Source organism: Sinocyclocheilus grahami, unplaced genomic scaffold (assembly GCF_001515645.1).
Source record: "Sinocyclocheilus grahami isolate Dianchi unplaced genomic scaffold, SAMN03320097.WGS_v1.1 scaffold76.1, whole genome shotgun sequence".
Taxonomy (NCBI): domain Eukaryota; kingdom Metazoa; phylum Chordata; class Actinopteri; order Cypriniformes; family Cyprinidae; genus Sinocyclocheilus; species Sinocyclocheilus grahami.
In genome coordinates, this window is record NW_015505255.1 from 2038069 (window position 1) to 2047112 (window position 9044).

Below are 9044 nucleotides of genomic sequence, written 5' to 3' on the forward strand. Positions count from 1 at the left end.
GCCACACTAATGCACTCTTTTAGATTAGGAGGGTTATGTCTCCCTCTTTTGGATGAAGTGTGTTAAAGCAATCATTAGCCAGAAAAGAAGAACAGTGATAACGGAAAATATAGTTTTTGTTTACATTGTCATACAGCGGTGAATCGTTTAATAATAAGTGCCGCTTCACGCTTCACAGACAATACTAAGCCAATTGTTTATATTTTTGTTCCATGTCACCCTAAAATATAAGTGAAATATCCACAGAAATCCCTTTTCCACAATGGTGCAGTGTTAAAATAAAATTCTAAACATCTATTATTTGGCCTAACTTAATCTTATCAGTTCGTTTGTCTGGCAAATTTCCATGTCATCTCTGTAGAAAATGCGTGCTGACAGTGACATCAACATTATTCTTCCTCTTTCAAAGAGCAAATGAAGACGTCAAGAGATCAAAGTTGACCACCACGCAGTTTCTTCCTTATTTCAAACTCTTCATTTGACTGTTGCCTCTCCGTGTAGCTTGTCTTTCTTTAACCGTGACAGCAACTTTAATGTAGTCTGTCTTAGCTGTGATTGTGGGTTTTAAAGAGACACTTCTGAGCAATAACTTTACGTAGTAAAGAAGATGGCTTTACTGTTCTGCGATGCCTTTTGGGTAAGTTCTTGTTTGTAAGCCTCTCTTAAGTAAAAGTCTACGGAAAATGCAATTTCCTTTCCTTCTGTTTTTAGAATGATGAGTTGTTCTAAGTTAATTAGGAAAACTTAAGTCTCTGCTCTATAATAAAACTTGAACTGTCATGCCACTTTATTTATTGGTCCCCCAACACATTCTACTGACTAATTTTACAAGTACATGCCAACTTCTACTTATCTACTACCCCTAACTCTAACATAACTGTCTACTAGTAGTCTAATGAGATTTAGTTAGTAGGCATGCAGTTGCAAAGTTGCATATAGTTAGTGGAATGTCTAAGTGTAGCTTGTTTTTAAAGGGTGGATTTCCTTTGAATAATATTACATTTCAGTTCAATTTAAAACTACAATCTTCAAAATCTTATTTTCATATTTAATTACTCATTTTTAATGGTTCCCCAAAGAACAGTGTCCTTAGTGCTCATACAATATAGGCTACATATCGGAATGACTACTATGTGTGTTTCATGTATGTCATGTGTGTTGCGTGTTTGTTATCTTTTCAGGGTACTGACTTTTCTGACCAGTCGGGTTATGAAGCGATCTTGCAGAGGTTACAGGATGGCAGACACATGTGCAAAGACGTAGAAGAACTGTTGAAAATGAGGTATGGAGTAGTTATTTATAGCGGTGTATCTCTGTGAATGTCAGTGTGTGACTTCTGCTCTCCTTCACAGAGCACTAGCGGAGGAGAAGTACGGCCGAGATCTGGTGGCAATTGCCCGGAAGGCAGAAGGTCAAAACGAGATTGGGTAAGTTGCAAACAAATTCCATTTGAAAGACACACACTTTTGCTACTTAATAACTCAAATCACACACAACAACTCCTAAGTAAATGCCTCATGTTTATGTAAAACTTTCTTAGCTACAATATACAGTAAATGTGTGTGTAAAATAAGTGTTTATGTATTCATTACATCATTTGTTTTCCATACTCAGAACATTAAAGGCCTCGTTTGACAAATTCAAAGCAGGTATGTGAGGTCATGCAATTCCCTTTTGCCTCCTTCCTAGAAAAAGGCTTTGAATGCTATGTTCTCAACTTGATTTGCATTGTTTTCTAGAAATTGAGAAGACAGGAAACTTGCACATCCAACTATCTGAACGGATAAAGGAGGGAGTTCAGAAAATAGAGGCATTTCGAGAGCACCAGAGGGAACAGAGGAAAAAGGTAGAAAATAAATCGAATGATCCATTATGCACACAGCCCAGCACTTTGATAATGTTTCCATGGTCACAGTTGTGGTATTCATATGGTCAGTGTGCAAGAGGAAGAAACCTGGCATTTTGGTTTGCAAGCACACAAGCATTAATACAGACATCATTTGTTGTATTTTGTAAAGACTGAATGCCAGTGAATAATCATTCATTTATTTATTAATGCAAGTGTTAAAAGATGGAAGCTAATATCTATTTTCCTAATTAGCTTGAAGAGATTATTGAAAAACTTCAGAAGCCTAAAATGCTGTTGCACAAGAAGACCATGGAGGTAAGTAGAGTAAAACGGATTAAAACAAGTATCTATTTACCAGTGCTAAGTCCTCATGTTTCCCCTTTCATTAGTTGTTCACTGACACATCATTCTCAGGGCCCACCCAAATTCGGTATCAGCCAAATGAGGAAGAGAGCAGTAGAAACTGAAAGAAGTAACAGAAGCCACTAGGCTTGTAGTGATTGTATTTGTAGAATGAGTTAGGGCGTGATTAGACAGCACACATAAGATAAATGCAGACTTTTGTTCATTAGCTTTGGGTTTGAAGACTCAAACATTTATTCTTACCACCAAGAAATGTGTAGAGAGAGATAGGAAAGTAAAAAGGAATAGAAACAGATGGTGACAGTGAATGAGAGAAAATAAGATTAGGCTGGTTGGTTGGTTGGTTGGTTTGTATGCATGCTGTCTCTGGATATAATAAGACTTTAACTTCCTGTGTTGTACAACCACAGAAACACCACAGATCGTGCAATATGTTTTTAGACACATTTGTATAACAAGCTCTTAATTTTTATCTTGCACTTTTACTCACTTTGAAACTATTTTATTTACTGTATGTCCTACAGTCTAAGAGGTTATATGAGCAGAGGTGTAAAGAGGCAGAAGAGGCTGAGCAAGCAGTGGGGAAGAAGACAAATGTGGCCACCTCCACCCACCGGCAATCAGAAAAGGTGTGAGGGCCTGAATTGAAAAAAATATTTAATATGTACTGTAATGTTTTATACACTAAATACCTTAGTAAGATAAATGTTTCTATATTTTCCTAAAGAGAAGTGTTCATTTGAATTCTGGAGTTTTAGACAGTTGTGAAAATTACCTATGGCAGGTTTGTGGTCACAGTACGGCCAAAATGAGGATTAAAGCAATGCAAACTTGTTTCAGTCTGAATGGGCATCATTCCACCCCAGTGTTATAGGAAACTGTACTACCATCAGTCAGTGTAACTTTCATGTCTTTAGAATAGAAACTTTGTGACAATTTTGTCATGTATGTTACATTCAAGATTATTTGTACAATATATGTTACACTGCTCTTCAAAGAAGTCAGGTTCAAACACTGAGTATGGCTATTTATCAGTCTATGTTGTATTGTGTTGTAGGTGATGAACAGGGCGCGGTTATGCAGGCAGGCAGCCAACCTGGCAGGTTTGTGCTAAAAGACTTACCTGTTGTTAGGATCCTGGTTGGCAGTAAGAGGATAGATGCAATGTAATGTCTCTTGGATGAAGTCAGAATATTCAAACATTCAATCAAGCATTGTGTATACTATGTGTGTGTGTGTGTGTGTGTGTGTGTGTGTGTGTGTATGTATGTATGCAGGAGTCAGTAAGATTAAATGTTTTTGCTTATGCTCAACAAGGCTGCATTTATTTAATCAAAAAGTAAAAAATCTATTGTGAATAACTAAAATATTGTGAAATATTATTACACATTAAATATGTATTTTCTATTCTAAAATATTTCAAAATGTAATTTATTTTTGTAATTACGAAACTGACGTTTCAGCAGCTATTCTATTCTTCTGTGTCACATGATCTTTCAGAAATCATTCTAATATGCTGATTTGCTGCTCAAGAAACATTTCTTATTTTTATCAGTTAAACCCATTGGGCTGATTAATATATTTGTGGAAAACATGATACATCTTTCAGAATTTTTTGATAAACATAAAGCTTAAAAACAGGATATATTACATTTTAATGTGTCATTGTATTAATCTTACTAACTCCAAACTTTTGAATGGTGGTGTAGATATGAGAGCTTGAAATATGTCTAAAAATGTCCAAGTTTTTTTTTTTTTACCAAGCTATTGTCTTACATGTTAACATTAATTGAGAGTTGACTTTCCGTTTTTTCTTGCTGGTTCAGAAAAGCAATACAAATGGAATGTTGATCAACTAAAAGAAATGTGCCAGGACTGGGAGAGCACATACAGGAGTGCATGTGAGGTAAAGAATGTGTACAAAAACATACATAGACCACTAAAAAGTAGTGTTAACAGAGGAAGGAGTGTCTACAGAAATAAGCAGAGCTTCATGTTTTCTTTTGGGTAATGATGACTAAATGAGAGAAGACACAATCTCACAGGCATGTGATAAACAGTCATAGCATTCTGTCATACAGCTGGAGAATATTTATTGATGTGGTATACAGGTTGAGAAAATGCCATTACCAAAAATAGTAAAAAGGGAAATAATTCTTAATTTACTGGCCACATTTTAAAAGGAAGTGACATTAAAAATAGTTAATGTTTTGTATTTGTGTGTTGCCTTGTAGGTGTTCCAGCAGCAGGAGTCTGAGCGCATTAATATCTTGCGCTGTGTGTTATGGGATCATTGCAATCTGCTGTCCATGCAGTGTGTCCAGGATGATGACGTAAATGTCCACATTTCTCAATCTTTATATACCAAAGCCTAGCCAAATGCTGTTTATTTTATTTATTTTAACAACTGTTTTCCTTTGTTTTGTAGTGCTATGAGGAAGTAAGAAAGATTTTAGAGCAGTGTGACATCATCTCTGACAACAACTGCTTCATTAAAATGAAAGAGACGGCCTGTCGTCCTCCTGGTATATTCACCATCATCATGATTTACTTCAGAAATCTAACAGTTCAAGAGCTGTCATAAGATGATGTGATGCTGTTAAGAAATTCTACATAAATTGACAGTCACTCCTCCATGTCTCCTCAGCTCCCATTGAGTTTCAGAGTTACTCTGACTTGAACGCTAATGGAGGAGTCAAGAGGGTTGAAACGAAGAGGTGAATGTCTGAACTACATAAACTTAATTAAGAATGACTGTAATTTTATGGTTTTTGTAACTTGATTGTGAAACTCTACCTTTTGTATCTGCAGATTATCTGTCATGCTTCCAGGGATGTCTTTCAGTGGTCAGTATTACTTCTGTGAAGTCTTAAAGAGATAGTTCACCCAAAAATGTCATTAATTACTCACCCTCATATTGTTCCAAACCTGTAAGACCTCTGTTCATCTTCGAAACACAAATGAAGATATTTTTGGTGAAATTTTTGGTGACCTTTCTGACCTTGCATAGACAGCAACATAACTGACACATTCAATGCCCAGAAAGGTAGTAAGGACACGAGTGGGCGTACTGACATAGAACGTCCATCTCTCTTAGTTCATCGTCTGTATATGCTGGTTCAAATAAGTAAGGCTTGGCAAAAAATTGCTCTCTCTTTTGAAATCTTCAGACATGTTTATGAAGACTGTTTTATGTACAGCGTGCGTCGTCTTCTGCTTGTAAACAAGGTGCAGCACATCCAGGTTCTGTGTCTGAACGCCGGCTCCTGCGTCTGCAGCAACACACGCATGCATCGTGGTACTCTGACACAAACTGACACGGAAGAGAAGAAATCGTTGAATAAAGTTATTTTTGTTTTCTTCACACACAGAAAGTAACTTCATAAAATTATGGTTGAACCACTGATGTCACATGGACTATTTTAATGATGTTTTTACTACCTTTCTGAGCCTTGAACGTGTCAGTTGCACCGCTGTCTATGGAGGTTCAGAAAGCTCTGGGATTTCATTTAATTTCAAATATCTTTTTTTTTGTTCCGAAGATGAACAAAGGTCTTATGGGTTTGAAACGACATGAGGGTGAGTAATTAATGACAGAATTTTCATTTTTGGGTGAACTGTCCCTTTAAATTTATAGTCTGTATGCAAAGAGCATTAAACTAATATACTCATAATACATTAACCCTAACCCTAACAATAAGCAGTATTAGGAATTATCTACACTGAACATTGCTGCCCTTACTGTACATCACAGGGTATCCTGAAGCAGGCAGTAATTCAGCTGGATCATACACATCTGCTCAACAAACAGGAGGAGGACCTGAGAAGTACATGGTGTTATATGATTTTAAAGCTCAGGTAAGTAAATACATTAACTTTTATACTTAGTTTTTATCCCAGGGGTTAGTAGACTCTGTGGTTGAGCACAATTCAGAGTTGAGTTTAGCATGCTTTTTAAAGTTTCTGTTTAGTTTCAGTAATTGAATTGAGGTAGCAATCGGGAACTAGAATTGAAAGTAATTCATATAAACCTCATAAGTGTAATTTTTATCATAAAAATGTTTGCCTGACAGCCTTGTTAAAAAGTTTAAAATGTCTATATATATTTATTTAAAAAAGAACGTTATAGTCTTTAGAGACTGATTGTACGATTTGTGTACTCAACTCCCTGTCTCCCTCATTTCTAGGAAGATGATGAGCTGTCTATCAGTAAAGGACAAGCTGTCACAATCACTGAGAAAGGCGAGGATGGGTGGTGGAGAGCGTGGAGGGATGGAATATCCGGGCTAGTCCCTGGAACGTACCTGACCAAAATCTCAGCGCAGAGTCACAGTACACGTCTTGCTGCTGCTCATCCTGACCATAATCCCATCAAATAGAGTTTAGTAGTCATTACACTAAGTCTGTGGATTAGTTCAGCATGCAGATTGATGTAGAATGATTACGTCAGTGTAGCAAACTATCAGTACATCAAACTATGAAGACATTAGCTTTCTTGACAGGCATCTTTAGGATTTTTAATGATCTTTAAGTGAATATAAGTTATTCTAAAGTTGTTCGTGTAATGGTACTGATCACGATACAGTTTAATCCAGTTTTTCCATGGTGTATAGTTAAAAATTATACAACAAAATGTTATATGATTTGTATTAGAATTATGAATTCTAAAGTTGAATGTCTGTACTGTAATATATATAAATAACACTGTAATGTATACATTTAGTATTATCAATTTTGTAATATATTGCTATAATTTATCACATCTTATTTGTCTACTAAATATTGTAATCTGCATGTTCACTCATTTCACACAAAAAAGGACTCGAAAAAAATGACTCATAACCCATATGCCTCAGCAATGCATTCAGAAATGTAAATGCATTAAATTCATGATTAAACTGAAATGCACACCAATAAATGCACAGAAATATGCAACCATCTGTTCTCTCAGGGAAAAAAAGGTACAAAGCTGTCACTGGGGCGGAACCCTAAGGTACAGAAGCTAAAAGGCATCCTTCCTTCTAGCCTGACATAAATGTATATAATAAATGTAAATCATGATATATATAAACACAAGTTGATGTAATTAATACAAAAATGAAACAATTAAATTAGTTAATAAATAAATAATAATAAAAAAAAACGATATGATCTGGGTATGCAAAGTGATTCTCTGCCTGCAGGCTATTTCAAGCACACACCAAATAAATGCACAGAGATATGCAAACGTCTCTTCTCAGAAAAAAGGTACAAAGCTGGGGCTATGCCTAAAGTGTAGGCATTGTGTGTATGTATGTATGTATGTATGCAGGAGTCAGTAAGATGAAATGTTTTTGCTTATGCTCAACAAGGCTGCATTTATTTAATCAAAAAGTAAAAAAAATCTATTGTGAATAACTAAACTATTGTGAAATATTATTACACATTAAATATCTATTTTCTATTCTAAAATATTTCAAAATGTAATTTATTTTTGTGATTACGAAACTGACGTTTCAGCAGCTATTCTATTCTTCTGTGTCACATGATCTTTCAGAAATCATTCTAATATGCTGATTTGCTGCTCAAGAAACATTTCATATTATTATCAGTTAAAACCATTGGGCTGATTAACATATTTGTGGAAAACATGATACATCTTTCAGAATTTTTTGATAAACTTAAACCTTAAAAACAGAATATATTACATTTTAATGTGTCATTGTATTAATCTTACTGACTCCAAACTTTTGAATGGTGGTGTACAGGGATGGGCAGTATTTCAGATACATGTATTTAAAATACGTATTTGAAATACAAAATACTATTTTGTAATAGTCAAATGTAACTTGTATTTAAATACATTTAAGGTTAGTATTTTTGTATTTTCAAAATACATAAAATACTTTGTGCCAGTCAACCTTTTTATCAGGATGCCGATTTAGGTCTGCTGATTTTGCCCCTCCCCCAACCCCAACATTCATCACGTGAGCTGCAGCTGTACAACTCTATTCAGTCTTGGGTGAGTGACTTTTCTGGAATAAGATAAGGTGAGGATGTCATGGTCAATTGTACATGTTGGTTAAAGTTAAAATAGTGCATCATTCAGATTTGCCGTCAGTTAACATGAAAGAATAAAAGAGCACTGACAAAGGGAAAAATAGCGTTAGCCAATCAGTTTTAATAGCTAGTCGTTTTTTTTTTTTTTATCAACTAGCTTGTCAAATGTGTTTAAAGCATTACTGCAGGTAATGGCTGGGTGATATGACAATACATATCGTGGCGATGATATAAAGTGTGAATCGACGGAAATTTTTCTAAATCGTTTACATAGATAGGCCTGTTGGGGAAAGCAAATATATCCTATGATTTTACATACCATTGCATGAATGACTGCCTTACACATAATATATTATTATATTTATGACTAACGATCAAATGATTAAGTAGTTAGAAACTAGTTGCTATGAATACAGGTGCCATCAGATGTCTTCTTATGAATGACATGTTTGTCACTGAGTCAGTGCTGCTGATGCAAAGTAGGCCCTTTGTTACCAAACACCAAGTAACTAAATTAGGATACAATTATGAGTCATTCGCAAACTGTTAAACTGTTGGTTACTTTAAAACGAACCTTCATCTGGGAAATCACAGGGATATGTGAATATTTGATCTGTTAACTGGTTGCATATGTCAGATTTATTGCATGACTCGGGCAGAGAAAAGCTGTTGCTATCAAACATTGTTCACAAACATCAGTGTTTTGGTGAAGAGATAGATCAAATAGACCAATTGATGGAAGGTTTGTGAAGAAATTTCATGCTCCCTTGTAAAAGTATTTTTTAGTATTTTT

The 9044-nt window shown here is 35.2% G+C and overlaps 1 protein-coding gene and 1 long non-coding RNA gene across 2 annotated transcripts in view; both read left to right on the forward strand.

The window, feature by feature from the left end:
• The first annotated feature begins 512 nt into the window (after positions 1-512).
• LOC107585972 (proline-serine-threonine phosphatase-interacting protein 1-like) lies at positions 513-6812 on the forward strand. The gene is made up of 15 exons (XM_016273173.1): positions 513-637; positions 1182-1282; positions 1353-1427; positions 1615-1649; positions 1740-1846; positions 2102-2164; positions 2737-2841; positions 3270-3315; positions 4039-4118; positions 4447-4545; positions 4641-4737; positions 4860-4929; positions 5024-5058; positions 5967-6070; positions 6400-6812. Exons 1-15 carry the CDS (start codon positions 608-610, stop codon positions 6589-6591), a joined length of 1239 nt encoding a protein of 412 aa, XP_016128659.1. The 5' UTR covers positions 513-607; the 3' UTR covers positions 6592-6812.
• Positions 6813-8217: 1405 nt separating this feature from the next.
• The window catches only part of LOC107585975 (uncharacterized), a 5253-nt gene continuing 4426 nt past the window's right edge, over positions 8218-9044 (forward strand). Inside the window, exon 1 of the long non-coding RNA XR_001609308.1 lies at positions 8218-8241. This is a non-coding gene — a long non-coding RNA (uncharacterized lncRNA). The remainder of the gene's footprint in view (positions 8242-9044) is intronic.